This window comes from Magallana gigas, chromosome 5 (assembly GCF_963853765.1).
Source record: "Magallana gigas chromosome 5, xbMagGiga1.1, whole genome shotgun sequence".
NCBI lineage: Eukaryota > Metazoa > Mollusca > Bivalvia > Ostreida > Ostreidae > Magallana > Magallana gigas.
Window position 1 is genome coordinate 37,499,082 of NC_088857.1, and position 18,154 is coordinate 37,517,235.

The following is an 18,154-nucleotide window of genomic DNA, read 5'->3' on the forward strand; positions in this document are numbered from 1 at the left end:
TCTGAAAGCTTATGCATGCATTTGTAAACAACTGCAAGGTTTGTATCATCTTCAAATGTTTATATCAATTAATACATGGATAAAATCTTATCGTTGTTCGTTGTGTCAGGAGCTGTGTTGCCATGTTGTGAAATTTTTATGTACAGGGTGGCAGCAAAATTTTAAATTTTAAAACAAAATAGTAAATTTCTTATTAATTGTCACTCGGTAAATTCAAAATTTACAACATGACAGTATGAGCACAATCTATTTTTCTAAGAAGCAGGAAGATAACACTTAGTGGATGTAAATACAATAAAATCGCCATGACCCTTTGGCCTCTTTACTGTATTCTAATCACTGTTTTTGTGAGTACACAGAGTTGAATGAACAAACTTGAAAAAATGAACATAATGGCGTTAATGAATCGGTGATTTGCCCGGTTTTAATATAGAAGTGTTTTGTTTGAGAATAGAAATAGACCTGTCCTGGAATGAGGCTAATGTCACCAGACAGTGAGACTTTGTTTACTCGTGACCAGAAAAGGGGGTAAAGTACTTGATGATACTGCGCGCACACACACACGGAGAGAGAGAGAGAGAGAGAGAGAGAGAGAGAGAGAGAGAGAGAGAGAGTAGGTTCGTGTGTGTGTTTCTTACTTTATTATTAATCTTAAAAGTATTTTTTGTATACTGGCATCTTAGTGTTAGAATGAAAATTTCATTATATCAAAACTCAATATTTCAGACCCGAATATGGGAAATATTTGAGAGCGGTCTTTATGATGTTTTCTTTTATTGTCGTGTCTACTCTTTGAATTTACTGGGGCGAAAATACAATAGAACCAATTTGAAAGTTTTCACTTTGGCTTTGTCGACTCGTCTGTGGATTTTTTTGCTCGCAAAAGGGACAAAAGGGAATTAAACCCAAGTTTGAACATACGACCTAGACAGTGTTCGTGTTCTCCTGTTAAAGCCCAGGCACAAGCGGGGACCAGCTCCATAAAAAAAACCAAAACAAAAGAAAAAAATGCATCTAGAATTAAGTGTTCGATGGGCTAGCGTACTATACTGACCTGTAATTTCAATTTCACTGTTCTGCATTTCCTTATTTTCACTTCAATTTTTTTATATTGGTCCCATAAAAGTGGAAGGGGGGGGGGGGACTCCAGGATAATTCACTTTTTTTATATGTAAATTAAAAAAAAAAACCCACACACACACACCCGACTGCTGTGCTATCGATGTTTGCAGTTTGCACACGTCACTGCATTTAACTTTCAAAATATATTTTCTATTTCGATCTGTTTATCATTGTTTTTATACGAAGGGAAAGAAAAGATAATTCTCTTTTGAATGGTGCTTTTAAATTTCCCGCTAATCCATCATTTTGACAAAATCATGTGATTTACCACGTGGATTTTTATCAGTTCAAAATGGCAGAAGGGTCAAATCGTGAGAATTATGTCAGTTTACCTAACGAAAACAGTGGCTTCGGTGTGAACATAGGGCTAGAGATAAAAGGAGATATTGAAAATAGCTCAAGCACAGACATGTCAGCATCAACGATGGAGATTGGACCATTTGTCAGTGCTGATGTTGATAGGCCGATGGATAACTCAAGTGTAACCACTGCAAATAATATTAATGAGGGTTTATGGCCGAAAGAGGCGGAGCGTGACGATTTATTGTTTCATGATAGTGACAACGACCAAGAGTTTGTGTGGGACAGTTTGCGTGGTGGGACTATGCCAAAACTGAATTTACTAGAAGATATGCACGATGGAAATGCAAATAACTCGGTCCCACATGAGAATGACGGAGTTAAGAAGAAATCCTCTAGAGAAAGCGACAGGCTACTTTCCTCGTCCTCTGATGGTCTGTATAGTGAATATAATGTACAAGAACATGGTAGTGGTAATGGTACAGTGCTTCAAATGGACAATGATGAAAGTGAAGACCCAATGTGGCACTGTCACTTGGATTCCCCCGCTAAAGTTGACAGGGTAGCTAGGAATCAGCTTATTGCCATTAGTGTCATTTGTGTTATTTTCATGATTGGAGAAATTATAGGTGAGTTATGATTTAATGTATAAATGTTGATTTTTTTTGTTTTAAGTACAGTTGTTGGATGCCTTGATTGATCAATTATTATATTCATTATAATGTTTACAAGTTAGTCACCCGATCATTTAAGATTATGACACTTGATTATTTATGTAGGTGCATGTAAATAATATTTGTTTTTATTAACAGATTTCAGTTTTACCTGTAAACAGGATTCATTAGGCACAATCCTTTATTCATCAAGTTGTTAACAGTTGATAATTATAGAAATCCTGTTAATGTTTTGTATAAAACTTTCATGGGGCAATATCCTTGTTCCCTAATTATACTACAATGTAGAGTAGTCTATATGCATTACGCTACCAAGCTGTTTTATTTCATTAACAAAAAAATTAAATGTAATTACATCTTCGACCAAATCAAATACAGACATGTATTGTATCAAGTTGTATTGCACATTTCAGGCGGTGTGTTCTCTCATAGTGTTGCCCTGTTTACTGATGTAGCTCACCTGGCCAGTGACCTAATTAGTTTCCTGATTAGTCTACTAGCTCTGTACCTGTCCACAAAACCAGCTTCAAAACGAATGTCCATGGGGTACTACAGAATAGGTAGGTCAAATGTGTGTGTACCTTGGAATAAATTAAAGGTACTCTTAAATTGTCATTGAAGGATGAATAATAAGTGTCCTCCACACACCTAAGAAAAGTTCTGCATACAAGGCTTACAAGCCCATTCTTCTCAATACTTAGAGATATGGATTTAAGTATGTGTTCGACTTGAAAATGACCCCGAAAAACAATTTTTAGTGGAAAAAATCATCTTCTTAAAATTACTGCTCTTTGAATGTTTAAAATATGTTTTGTTTCATCTATGACCTGTATTAATGAGAGTACTTATGATCGATGTTTGTGTTACTGGAAAGTAGAGAACTCAGATGGAAGACCGCTTGAATTACCATCTGCATCCTGTAATGGATATTTCAGAGAGCATTAAACATGTTGAATTACTGAATCCCATTTGTATGCCAGTGAAAGATCAGGTGATTCATTTACGGATGTTAATTTTAGAAAATGTGGGACCTTAGATAGAAATTGTTAACCCACATGGCACATGGTGACTTGAGGACCACCATCCTCTTTATACACCTTGAGATGTTGACTTTCTTTTCAATAGAAATTCATTTAAGTCATCTACACAACATATTTTACGTTAAATGTCCTTATTAATATGCACATGGAAAATAAATGGATCATGATGACTTGCAAGTAGCCATTTGCAAACGTCATTGACCTCGTAAGAATTATTGGCATTGGTCATTGACCCACTTTCTTTATCTAGTCTATGGTCATCATTTTTGGAAGTGTACATTTGTTTGATCATTATTTTAAGTAAATAGTTGATTCCTCTCTGTACAGGTGCTAGAAGCATTTTTCAATGTTCTAATGATATGGTGGATGATACATTTGTATCACCATGTATCATGATGATATAGTTTATGATCCATTAAATAGGGATGTTAGTCAATATCCTAATAAATGTGATGATATGGCTGATGATACATATTATATATTTAATTATATTATTTGTGGTTTTGTTTTCTGTCTGAAAAAGTTCTAGGAGGACAGCTGCAGATCAGTAGCTCTCAGGCTGAAAAAATCGGATGGATGACCAGGGATGTACATGCAGTTCCATGTGTGTTAAAAAGTTGCAATTAAAGGCACACAAAAACTTGTTTTGGACTGATTAATCTCATTTTAATTCCAGCAAATTCAATGAAAATGATCAGTACCATTAAATTCTTGAGACAATTTACTCCTGATGTCGCTTTACTTGCTTAAAACTTTCTTTAAAATACGGAAAATGAATTATGTTAAATTCAAGTGCAGACAAGAGTCGTCATTTTCTGATGTAAACAAACCACATCACTACGTTTAGGGGCCTACTCATGGTGTTTTAAATAATATGAGAGGCAAATAAAGTGACAATATCGGTAGTTAAATCTCAGAGGAAATTTTAGGAATCGAATATTAATACAGAATGTGTTTGAATGTAAGATAATCTGCGTCTGAAACTTTTTTTGTGTGTGCCCAAATTGCAAGATTCTGAACTGTTGCTCCCAGATTGTCCATCTAAAGTTTTCCAGAATTGGAGCTACAGCTAGGGTATCTGCAGCCAATAGAAGCACTGGGCTGCATTTTACAAAAGAACTTACATGTACTTCAGAGTCTTAAACATACTCTTTGATAAACAAAATTAATATATAACCATTTTTAAAAGCCATTATTGATTAAATTGCAACATTATTAGTTTGTGATTAATAAGGCAGCATTAATCAATTGTAAGTTCTTACTTACAATACTTGTAAGTTCTTATGTAAAATGCAGCCCTGGTCATTATCCTGATATGAACATACATTAGTATGTGTATTGTTTTCTGTCTGTAGAAGTTCTAGGAGCTTTGGTCAGTATCTTGATGATATGATGATGATACATTAGTATATGTATTGTTTTCTGTCTGTAGAGGTGCTAGGAGCATTGGTCAGTATCTTGATGATATGATGATGATACATTAGTATATGTATTGTTTTCTATCTGTAGAGGTGCTAGGAGCGTTGGTCAGTATCTTGATGATATGATGATGATACATTAGTATATGTATTGTTTTCTATCTGTAGAGGTGCTAGGAGCGTTGGTCAGTATCTTGATGATATGATGATGATACATTAGTATATGTATTGTTTTTTGTTTGTAGAGGTGCTGGGAGCATTGGTCAGTATCTTGATGATATGATGATGATACAATAGTATATGTATTGTTTTTTGTTTGTAGAGGTGCTAGGAGCATTGGTCAGTATCTTGATGATATGATGATGATACATTAGTATATGTATTGTTTTTTGTTTGTAGAGGTGCTAGGAGCGTTGGTTAGTATCCTGATGATATGGCTGGTGACCGGAGTGTTGTGTTACACGGCAGCCAAGAGAATCATCACAGGAGACTACACTTCCGTAGAACCCACCTATATGCTGGCCACAGCAGTATCCGGTGTCATATTTAATGTTATGTAAGTATAGGTAAAAATAAGCAAGGCTATACTGCTTCCTTTGGGTCAATCATGAACTGTTGAATTTAGGTTGGTTCACAGAAAGTTCCTGTGAATTGTGTGCTGTTTATCCTGTATTTATATCAATTAATAATTTTGATTGGTTTATTGTTTTGTAGACTTCTTAAATCTGCTAAAAACCAGGATATTTCAAATTCAGGAAGTCATTACAAGCTATCAAATTTCTCCTGTTAAACAGGTGAAAAGGAGTTCATGCTTTAGTTAGCCTCTAACCATGATGAGAGTGCTGTTGTCACCCATTAACTCTTAACTTTGACCACTTTTAAAGCATATCTTGAAAGAGTTTTGTGATTGTTTAAAATAAGAATTTTAAATTGGGGAGTGTATTATACATGTACACTAGTGCGTACTATATTCAGCAAAATACGATACATCAGATACTGGTACATAATGTGTTCTGGAGTTTTTATCACTCAATATATCCACACTTGCTTACCTTACCATGAAAATGAGAAAGTGTCAAGGCCTGTTGATGATTAACATAATACATGCCTGAGTCCATGAAATTTTTCCAGTGAGGGGGTTCATTGACAAGGCTGATTTGGGTTGCTTTGGGTGGATGGGGGTGGGGGTCTGAGGCACAGAAATTTGACATACATGTAGAAGAAAAATTGAATTTAAATTTTATGCATTCAAAACTTATTCCAATCGAATTGTCTTCACTTCCAAATATTACTACTGAGCATTTTGTTGATCATTTTAAATTGTAAAACTCTGAATAAGTCTAATTTTGACATTGCAAAAAAAAAAAAAATGAAGCACAAAAGCAATGCTCACAAACAGTGAAACAAATCTCTCCTGCTTGTTGGATGTTTTTATTCCATTTTTCAGAGTGCAAATGCACAAACTATACCTGCATGTTCTAAATGCTTAAATTTCCAGGTGTCTTTGAAATGTGACCTTATCATGTACCTTTTGAAAGAGGAAATACCCTTCATGGAGCAATTATCCCATAAGGAAAGTTCTGATTTGTTTATTTAATGTATGGTCCTAATGGACTCAAATTTGCAAATACAGATTATTGATGCTAGCTATAGAGGTTCATGAACAGCTGTTTCTATTTATCAATTTTCAGATCCTTTTTCTAATTTTGTATCTGTTTGATAAAAAAATTATTAACATACATTTACATACATTTGTGTATCAAATTAAATCAATACCAGTTGATTCAGATTTCAATTTTTCTGAATAAGTGCCTGAAGTTGGGCTTATTAGTTTTAGATAGACTACCGAAATTTTTATGGCACGTTGAACTGTATTCATACAGCAAGTGTTTTAAAAATCTTTTTCAAACAAGTTGAAAAGATAAAAAAAACAGCTGTGATATTTATAAGATGCAGTATGCTGTTTTATTCTCATCCATTATGCTAATGAACCTAAAGGTTATATCACTATAGGTTATCAAAGATATTGCAGATACACATGAAGAGCTGGGCCCTGGTTAGTCATATGAGACCTTAACATTAAATTGTACATATACCCTGGTATGTTCCATGCAGCACTCCTTTGAAATGACATGAGGGTATTACATATATTACTTTAAATGTGTCCAATTTTTAAAATCTTTCAAGTATTCTATTACTCTTTCAGTATGGGTGTTGTTCTAATCTCCCAGAAATGTGGGTCGGCCACTTCCAATCTGAAATTTGGTCACTCCCATGGCCATGGACACTCCCATTCTCACGGACATTCCCACAATTCCCTGTCGGTCAGTAGCGACCGGCCAGACATTGCTTACCAGCCTCTCCTGAGTCCCGCCAGCCAGGAGGATCTGCTGGACTCTGGGGAGGGGGAGACAGAGAGTCCCGTCCACAAACACGAGAACATTAACATCCGGGCAGCTTTTATACACGTGATAGGCGACATCATTCAGAGCCTAGGGGTTCTCATTGCTTCTCTAATCATCAAGTTTACAGTGAGTGAAACCACCATTTTAGCAAACCAAAGTTGTCTTTTACTTTATTATTATAGTAACTTAACTGTTTTGACATTTTATATATCCTGAATTATTCATGTATATGACATTCCTATTAAGGATCTGTTTTGAGCATTTGTCTTATGAATATCATATTTTTTTGAGATTCAACCAATATGTTTAGCTGATGTCTAAATTTAAGACTGAGTGTTGACAATTCTTTACCAGAAATATCAAATGAAATCTACTTATTAAGGCTAAAATTGATATGTACAATTATTACTAATGCTTCATCTGAATTCTGGTCTAGCTGCAAATTAGTACAAACAAAAACATATGGTGATGTACATATTACATGTATGTACATTGTCTCAAATATATACGGTTGTTCACCAGAAAACATACAACAGGTGCTGCTGTGATCAATTTAATTTACCTCTTCACAAAACTCATTTCTCTGCTTTCATGACATTTATGTTATAGTGGTGCACCTTGAAACCTAGGTTTGATCAAGCCCTCTTATAGATAAAAAAAAAAATTGAGCTTGAATGTTGAGCCTGATTGTTCTAAAAACCCAATTTACATGCTTTTAAATTTAGTGTGTCTTCAGTTTATAAATTCTGCAGGACTAAGTCTTATATGGGGGATTTAATTTATGTGTAATACCCTTGGTAATACATTTACAATTACCGTTAGGTATTGTTAACCTCCATAAAGTTCCCTGTTAGATGAAGACAATAAGGAAATGATACACAACAGAAATTTTGAAGACCAGTTTGGTTGGTTTTTTTTTTTTTTACAATTGATAAATGTTGAATTTCCTGTTAATACATGGAATCTATAATTATGATAACTGATTTGGATTATTTAGTTTCATTTTACAGATCATTCTGTATCCATCTTAAAAAAGTGTTTTCATAAAAAAATCTGACTGAAAAACCATGCACAAAACTTGTTCAATGATTAACACCCCAGTTAGGTGCCAGAGGGTTTTGGTGTGCTTTAAATTGCTTCAAGTACAGCATTTTCTATTCAAATTTATTCACACAAATAAAGGGACAACAGGAAAATAAATGATAATTGACTCTTTAGTTTGGATTTACAGAGTGCACCATACCTACTGGCAGACCCCATAGAGATTACAATTACCCCCCCCCCCCCCTAGTACATATACATTACTCTGTATTTATTTTACACTGTATGAATATGGAATATATAATGAACTTGAGTTGCAATATAAAGGCAATGATCAGGGGTGAAGCAGACTTGATCATGTGATGCAAGGAGATCAGACTGTCTATAGGCATATATCATATATATATGCATCTCTTTGTATGTACTGTAAATGTGTACTATTAGATTTTGTTTTGCTGTTGCTTAAATTTCAAAAAATAACAAATGCATGGTTAGTCTAGCATAATCATATCAGTAAGCATTTATTGTTAAAACTGTTCATTGGTTTTCAAGGATGCTTTCTTCTAGCTTTGCATTTAAGGTATCCGATCCATAATAGCTTCAGATTCAATGAATCTGGGTGCTTAACAGTTATGTATGGTCCAAATACTCAGTATAATTGGACATAATTTTCCTATTTAAGATTCAATATGTAAGAGTGGAATGTGTCCTAATTAATGACCTTTTCCTTTCTTTGAAGAGTTGTCCCCCTTTGCTTTTATTAAATAAAAAATAATTCTAAAAAAATCTACACTGTATAAAATTTATTTACAATAGTTTTTGGATTCCTAATGATAAAATACATCTTTCTACCGAAGCATTTTTTGATATTCCTAGTAATTACTTTTTTATTTTAAAAAATGTACTTGTCTCCGTAGACCTTAATGCAATCTTTATTAATTAATTACTGCTTAGTTAATAATATTTTGGAAAATTTCTCTCAGTAAATCTTTTTCTACGCTTAAATGCTTTAAGTAAATATCAAAGTATTAAATACATAATGGATATTCATGGTTGGAAAAATTTGGTTCTAATATGGATCGGATACCTTAAGTCATTTAGCCTCAATTCCTGTTACATGCAGTAATGCTACATGTAATTACTGTACTTGAACAAACTTCAATCTTATTTGAATCATAAATAATATATTATGAAACAATTATTAAAGATTTGATGCTAGATATAGAGCTTCAGGTGTTCTGCATTAACATCTGCTTTTGAAATGATTATTCACTGTTTTCATTATTGATTAGTGTTTTAATGTTTTGTTTTCCTTGGTTTGAGGCTATGCTTAGCCATACAACTATGCTTTTAGTCCGTATTTAGAGGAAATGTTACAAACTGCATGGTATGACTCATCTTAATTACAGGTAGAGATGAAATAAAAACCGCTTTTAGTTACCAGTACTTTAATTTAGTTTTAGGGAAAATCAATAGTGAAAAATGAACTGGAGTGAAAACATTTATCTTGCTATGTTGAAGAGATTTGAAAGAAAATTAATTTGAATACATGTAATTCTCATTAGGTAAAAGGCCAATTAAAACTGTTTAGAAATGAGTTTCACTTACAAAAGTGAATGCTTGTGGGTGTAATGCATTTTATATAACATCCAGCTCAAACAAACATTTTGTATTTGTTTTGGTTTTTTTAAACACATATGGGCTGAAGTATACCGGTATGTATCATTTACATGCATGTCTCCATTAGATGCACATGTATCTCCATACAAAAATCTCCAGTCAAAATATTTTTGTCTTCTCAATATCTTACAACTTACAGCTGTTAACTTTTGAGCATGCTGATTTTAGCAGAGCTTGGGAATATTTTTTGTGAATTTAGCTTCATGCAGTGTCCTAAACCATTTGCTTCTTGGTTTTTGCAAAGCATAATGCTTTAAATATGAACTTAGAAATTATGTTCTGAAAGCAGCAAAATAGGCTGTTCTTGTGATTCAGCATTCATTGAGAAATTTAATTTAAAATGATAAGATTATATATAAAAGAGTTAAAAATTAACTTTTAGTCATCTATATAGTTTAATTACTTATTTGTTTTCAAAGCATTTTCAAATATGGTGACTTTTCATCTTTGAGATTTTTGTACAATATGTCTTGATTTATTGCATGATTTTTTAAAAATTGTTCTAATTAGTAACACAATATGTTACATATTTCTGGTTAAAAATAGCAATTTAATCAGAAAAAAATGTGCATCCTGGAGGAAAAGTTGGAACAGATTGTACTGCCTCATGCTTTTATTGGTATCTACCAGTACTTGATATTACCAGTTGAATAACTATTAAAATAATGAAAACATGTTTTCACTATTTTATCACATAAAATCTTAATCTTTATTTTTTCATGGAAAATAGTGTATAAAAAAGATTTGTACTGGTTTATAACTGTAATGTGCCCTAAATCTCAGACAAATTGACGTGTTCAAAAAAGCTTTTTTAAAAATTAAATGTACGCATTCATATTGCAAAAGTGTAACTGCTTTACAGGTTTTTCTCATATTGGGCAATGTTTGTTTGTGTTAATCAATCTATGTACCAGTACCTTTGATGGGCCTGGCTTAAATTATTTAGCATGTAGCATCTTTGTTAATTATTAAACTATTTGTATCCATCTAATTCTTAGCTAGGTCAGTCAGGCAGGGTGATTTTATAGTACACAAGGAATTTAGTCCATCACTGCAGACTACCGTATCTGTATCTATAAGCTGACATTGAAGTGACTTCTGTGTAGTACAATTGAGATGCTGTATCTCTTGAAGGGAAATCTCTCAGAAATATAATACTTGTACATGTATATGTATTTACTGTAATTTGACATTAACAAACCATTTGTACTCTGTACATGTTTGGTACATTGACCAATCCAATCCAACCTAATGAATCCGTCAAACTCCCACCGCACTCCCTCACCCCCAGTAAAGATATCCATAATATATATTATGGCAGATATTGGCAAAAGTTTGAGATCTACAAGCATATCTTTGATATTAATATACAAGGAAGTTTCAAGTTGTTGTATTAAATCTTGATATTTCATTTGCTGTCTTGTTGTTGCAGGATGGAGATGAGTACAAGTTAGCAGACCCCATCTGTACATTTGTCTTCTCTATATTAGTCATCATCACCACAGTCAGGGTCCTGAGGGACACACTTCATGTTGTCATGGAAGGTAAGTGCATATGCTTTACATGTACACTGAAGCTCTGTCAGCTGTTAATGAGTTGTCACTACTCTGTGTTACCTTCAGTAGCTCTATGTGTTTGCAACACTATGCCTATGTATGGACAATAATACAGAGTAGTGTATATAGGGATGGTTCCTTGCTGGTCTATCTTTAACATAACAAACCACTGTCACAAGTGTCAACTAACAAAATATTTTTCAGCTAGTTTTGAATTTTAAGTATCATCTTAAAAGTCATTTATTCAATCAAAAGATCAACCAAAATTGCTGAATATATTGGGAATATTTTGAATGGGAATTAGTAAATCCATTCACAGTGGGTTTTTTTTTACATTTGACTTTGAATTTCAGCGGTGCCAAAAGACATGGACTTCCATCAGATTTTGAATGACATTAAATCCATTCCTGGGGTAAAATCGGCCCATAGCTTGGCTCTGTGGGCTCTCACAGTGGACAAAAATGCTGTAACCGTACACATTTCAGTGGGTGAGTAAACATTGTGTCTGGTATTCAAAAAATTAGGGTTAGATATATATAATATGAATGCAACAGTACATGCATTCAAGGTATTTGGATGTCCACATGTGTGTGTTTATAGTTTTAAAGAAGTAGTCAAAGGAAATTAATTTTTTGGGAACCAATATGGATTGACATTTTAGAAACTTGTTCATTTAGATACACAAATACTTATATTTTGAAAATACAAATGTGTGTCGGTATTAGAGATGTTCAAGGAAATGAGAAAAAATTCTGGATTGGCACTTTAGAAACTTATCCATTTTAATTTCAGATGGCTCAAATGATCATCAAGCAATTCTAGAAAGAACATCAAAGATGCTACGAACAAAGTACAAATTCATCTTTACAACGATACAAGTGGAGACTCACCAGTCTTCTATTATGGACTCCTGTCGACATTGTAGCATTCCAAATACTTAACTTAGTACTTGTTCTGCAATTAGACTAAACAGCATTGTACATAAGCATTCCAAATCTATCCTTTAAAGGTGGAAATACATGTATCCGTGGTACAGTTTAAATTGTGGGCCTTGACATTCCACAACATAGGTTTATCAATACTAAACTTACCTCTGACTATTCTAAATTAGCTTTTAATTAATACATTGATGTCGATTCAGAAAGAGAACAAAGCATGATGTATGCTTTCAAACATTGACATGGATAAAATTACAAAAAATTTACGATTTCTAAAAATGTTCGTAATCATTGCTTGTAGTATTTAGTTTATAAAATTCCTGAAAAAGGGTTAAAAAAAATTGCTGAGTAACTTGGCTTGACTTGAACTCAAGCTATTCACATCACAAGCATACTCTTGGGACAACTTAGCTATGCAATATTTGTGACAAAATCTTAGTCCATGTGTCAGAGTGGAGATGTCCCATTCCATAAGCTAGGTAGCTTTTCTCTGTTTTGGATGCAAGAGTCAATGCAAAGCACTTAATTATCTTGACAAATTAATTTGATACCTTTAGACATATTGCTAGTATATTTACAGTTTATAGTTTCTGGTACCCTAGAGTTTGCTCCTGGTTGGGCACATTGCTGCCATTATGGTATAAGATGGTAATTTTGTATTAATGTTGAATTTAGAAAGGTAGCTATATGTATATGCTTATGGATCTGTTATTTCTAATAGCTAAAACAATCCCCCTTTTTTAATTAACCTCTCTTTGCCTGAGAGAATCCATATTTTTTATTGATTGAAGGTGCTGTGATATTATGTTCAATCAAACTAAGTGATATTCATTTCATGTTGTCTTCCATGGTGATTGTTCACAATATTGTGTGTTGAATGTTAAAATGTTCAGGTAGCCTATATGTCATACGGTAATGGTTTCTACAATTATTAATTGAACTTTGACAAACTTCTTTTAGACTGTGCAACTAAGAGGTCAAGATATTTGTAACCCATTTATCTTTTTTCTTAAAGCCTGAAAAATTTTGGCTGTAGAAGATGACATATTTCTCCTTCACAAAGGTTTTTTTGCATTTCTTTTCTAAGAAGTTTTACTGGTAATTTCTGTACATATATACAAATGTATGTTTTAATTTTTAAGTGAGAAATTAAAGACTAACTGAAAAAATGCAATTATTTTATTATGTACTCAAGAATCTAAAGCAGTAATGCTTGTAGGATTGCTTGAAACCTGCATATATATTAACAATTTATTTTTATGTTATTTGTTGTTTGTTGGATGGTCGTAACACGTTACAATCCACTTTCTTATGGAGGTTTATAAATCCAGAAGGTTTAATTCAGGTTGTTTTTTTTCGAAACATTTTTAATTTTTTCATAATGAATTAAGGATCTTGCACAGCTAGTGAGGAATGACAGCTGATTTTTTGTGGGTTTTTTTTTCCTTTGAATAAATTCATTAAAAATGGGTTTTAATGATTTGATGTATAAACTGCATGTTTTGTTTATTATGCTATTTGTTCATAAATCCAAGGACATGTTCTTTGTTAGGGGGTGTCTATATACATGTGATATTGATTGTCCATTTATTGTGCCATTTAACACCCCCCCCCCCCCTTAAAACAAGCAAATCATAAGTTTGAACCACCTAGGACTTTTGTTCATATTTTCTGATATAAATTGATCTAAAAACATAATTTCTATCATAAATTTCATATTTTTTTGGCCTATTTGACTTATATACCTATTATACATCATGCTATTTATCAAAATGATGAAACTATTTCAAGGTGTATTGATCGGGCCATCTTATTCTGACAACCTTTTTTTCTCTTTTTTGACTTTATGATGCATATAATTTTACAATACATAGGAATGTTGATTTTGATAACTGTAGACAGTCTGACAGTGTGCTCCTGCCACAGTCTCGGGATATAAAGTTGTTAGAATATAATTCTATTTTTTTAAATTGATTATCAATCATGTTATATATGATAACTTGTGCTCAATTAATTTTTTTGTTGTTGCTTTTTTACAGAGAATATGTATATGTATGTACTATTTTATCAATATAGTAATAAAAAAATATCCCAGCCTTTATTTCATAAATTATTGAGAAATGGCTTGATCTGTAGATGACCAGGGTTTGATACATTTTTTTCTTGTTAAAATTTTCACAAATCCTTGAGTGAAGAGATTACAAGATTGAACATGTACACTAATAATGGCCCATTGCTAAGCAATAGAAAGGCCATCACTGAAATACTGTAAGTTGCAGATACATGTATTATTAGCCATATGGTTAGTAGTTGGTGTAATGAGTTTTTATGCTGGTCAGTCAAATCCATACGTCCGATCCTAACCTTAATAAAAAGCTTAATCCCATATGGAATTTTCTGACCATGTATAAACCATATATTAGGTAATCTACAAACCATGTGTAATTTACTTATGTTATTTTATCAAATTAAATTTAGTTATAGTCCTGTACTTAATTGCATTTGATGAATTAAAATTCACGAAAAGACACGTGTAATGAATACCTTGATACCGACAGCCTTTATATTTAAATGGCATATCGTTAATGAAATAAAAACTTTTTATATAATTTGGGTTGGAGCAATTTACGCTTTTTCAAAATCGCAGATTATAAAGCGTAAACTGCCCCAACCCAGGTTATACTCGTATAACTTGGGTAGATATTGAGTTCATTTCTTAAATAGCAACGTTACATGCAAGTTTCATAGTGCGTACAAAACCAAAATAAAACTAGGTCCTGATGTCATGATATTCAAAGAAGGAGAGTTATGTTTAACATTTTGTACTTAATGTGTATGGAGTATCGAAGGTTTTACTCTATCCAATAATTTTCTAACAAATAAGGAGGATGGAGGATATATGTACATGTATGTACTAGTATTTAGTCGTAAACGGATTTTGTCTTTGAAGGTATATGTATATATGCGGACGAGTAATAAATTGTGTCATATTGTAAATTTTGAATTTGCTGGGTGGCAGTAAATACAAAATTTACAAATGTAAATTTTGTATATACTGTCACCTGGTAAATTTAAAGTTTACAACATTCATTCAATCATTCATAAATTTGGGACAAAGTCATCGCACTTTCAACTGATTTTTTTGTTCAAAGTGCAATGATATGGTCAATATTAAGACACTTTGAAACAAATTTTGTGCAGAGTCCAGTCGAAATTGGGAAGACCCGCAAATCTGATATAGTTTAGCCCGATGGTACATTGACAAGAGAACGCGAGATTTTTAGCTATCCTGAATAGCAATTTTGTGCGTTAAGTGTTGATGATAAAAAATATTGAAACACATTCGACCTCAACGCACTTTAAAATTTGTGCGTTGAAAGGCCTAAAATTTAACGCACTTTGAAAATCATTTTCAAGTTGTTTTGATTTTGACCCCAATTTAAAGCACTTGGAATAAAAATTCAAAGTTCGTTGCCACAGTGCATATTGATTTAATCATAAAATGCAATTTCAAATGATTTTTTTTTCTATTATATTTTTTAAAATTAAGATAATACAATTTTGAGAAAGCACGATTTCTAACTATTATCAGTTTGAATATTTAAAACAAAAATAAAGTATTTTTTTGTGTATCGAACCTTCAACACAAAATGTTTATTTTATAAAATTACCTAAAGCCTGGTGCTCTAATCACAGAGCCATTTCAGCAGCTGACTAGACAATGACAAAAAAAATGGAGCACAGGCCCACTCTTAAATATAAAAGGTATTATTTTAGAATTCTAAAAAATGGCCCTTTAGTTTTTGAAAATGTTGGCACGTAACGTTATACGTACATGTTCATTATTTTTGTATTTACGCCCAGTATTTTTTTTTTTACCAGAAAAGTCAGAGTTTTAACACAGAATTATTGATTTTATAATATCATCTGAAAACAAAATTAATCAATAGGGGGTTCAGTTTACCTGGCGTGACGTCGTAATTTTCGGCTCAGTCGGAGTAAAATTGACGATTTTGAACTCGCTTTAACTTTTTCTTTCACTTTTATAGAGTCTGAATTTTTTCATAAATGCAACGTAAATAAGTTGCTCTTTTAAATGGTACTAATTTTTAAACGTCATCTTTTATATCTAGTTATATTTCCCCGTAGTCAAAAATGCTCGTTTTTTCGTCTTTAGCATTTGTAATACAACTTGGATGCTAGTTTTGCTCGATTTTTGCACAAGTCGCGCAGTTTGATTGGATTTCCGCAAGCTATACGTAATGACAGCTAATATATCAGCCAATCAGGGAAAAGGTTACAAACTGCAGATTGAATATAGACTGGAATTCCCCCTCTCCGATGTAAACACGAAGGCCCAAAGATACTGCGTTGTATGTTTCGTGAATTCCATATGGTAAGCGACGTTTCAATGAAAGGAATTCACACAGAATCTTAAATCTTATGATTTTCCCCGTAAGAATGTCTATTTAGTTTCCTGCTATTATTATCAGGCCGCCGCGGAATCCCCAGTGAAACATGACCTTGATAACCTTACCGACGTCAACATCGGCGACATGGCAGAAGCGAACGTTATAACAGACATCAGAATAGGCAAGTCTTCACGTGCATTTTTAAATGCTGTATTGATATAAATGTTTCAAATTTATTAAGTAAAATTGTTATTATATAGTATTTTGCTAATCTAAGACCACTTAAAAGTTTTACTGTGCAATTCGAATTTTCTCATCGTCATGCCTATACTTACTGGCATGCCAGTATACATCATACTCATAGTGTAGAGTTTCTTCCGTGGTATAAAACAAAGGGTTTTTTAAAAACTAATATTTTATAATGAAACATTTTTGAATTGCAAGACTACTTGGAATTCCAAATTAATACTTTCAAAATTAAAAAGCTAAAAGTTTTTACTCCCCCCCCCCCATAGAAATTAATAGTAAAATCACATAATTTATAATTATCATATACCACAAGAATTTTTGATTTTGTCACTCTTATAAAACTAAATGAATATTTTCAATTGAGCTCCAAAATTATATAGAGTACAATAATTCTTATTTTGTATGTTTGTATTTACATACTGTAACTTTGATATAATTATTATAGTTTGATTTTACTAGTACAGATATGTACATGTACCTACATGTATACACATGTATGTATATTAATTATATATGTACATGTATTTTATTGTGTAGTGTGGTTGTATACCAACATGTTTGGTGAACCAATAATTTAAAGTAAAGATACTTTGCTGCACCATATTTATTATATTTTCAGAAGTGTGTGCTGGTCATCCATCTTCATGAATGTCACTGCTGGTCGGTGTGAAAACTAAAAGATGTTTCTTAAAATCTGTTTTTGATATTTGCTGGCAAATATCAAGCAATCAAACTGTGTTAACTGCTGGACAGTGAACTGGTCAATTAAAAAAATATATGATGTCAAAAAATAATTTGGCAATGGTTTATTAAAAAATAAAAATTTGTTTTCTATTTTTATTTATCAAATCTTAGATTTGGAAAAAAAATGCCCAACAAATGGAGATATCATCAAATGTCTTGATGGAGAGAGAAGCTTTCCTGAAAACCTTGAATTTCTTAAAACCAAATACCCAACCTCAAAGTGGGAAAATTGCTCTGTGCGTGTTTTTCGCACAAAGATATTTAGATTAAAGAAAAAAATCAAGGATCTAAAGAAAAACAAAATCGCAGAAGGCTTATCAGAACTGCTCAGCCAAGAATTTGAATTTCCGGTTCCAAACATTGAGCTTCCAGTATTTGATGACAACATCAAAACTCAGAAGCTGAATTATCTTGTCAACAAAACAAAAGATGTTGTGTTTGAAAACCGCCAGCTAAAGAGAGAGCTTGTTGATGAACAAGAACAACTGAGCAATTTGAATTTACAAATATTCCATTATGAAAAAAAAATTGATTTGTTATTGAGAGTGTTAGATTCTTGTACATTGAAACATCAA

At 32.6% G+C, this 18,154-nt stretch overlaps 1 protein-coding gene across 1 annotated transcript; it reads left to right on the forward strand.

Annotated features, from left to right (window-relative positions):
• The first annotated feature begins 1,327 nt into the window (after window positions 1–1,327).
• LOC105339799 (proton-coupled zinc antiporter SLC30A2) lies at window positions 1,328–14,275 on the forward strand. Its single transcript, XM_011445523.4, has 7 exons — window positions 1,328–2,051; window positions 2,510–2,656; window positions 4,954–5,110; window positions 6,761–7,085; window positions 11,113–11,224; window positions 11,590–11,724; window positions 12,029–14,275. The coding sequence occupies exons 1-7, from the start codon at window positions 1,415–1,417 to the stop codon at window positions 12,175–12,177; spliced, it is 1,662 nt and encodes a 553-aa protein (XP_011443825.3). The 5' UTR covers window positions 1,328–1,414; the 3' UTR covers window positions 12,178–14,275.
• The last annotated feature ends 3,879 nt before the right edge of the window (window positions 14,276–18,154 follow it).

Excerpts from the sequence above, each read along its gene's own strand:
- LOC105339799 (XM_011445523.4), top strand. The coding sequence starts at position 1,415 with ATGGCAGAAGGGTCAAATCGTGAGAATTATGTCAGTTTACCTAACGAA. Across the intron at positions 5,111-6,760 it reads GGTGTCATATTTAATGTTAT|TATGGGTGTTGTTCTAATCT; the intron begins GTAAGTATAGGT and ends TTACTCTTTCAG. Across the intron at positions 11,725-12,028 it reads AACCGTACACATTTCAGTGG|ATGGCTCAAATGATCATCAA; the intron begins GTGAGTAAACAT and ends TTTTAATTTCAG.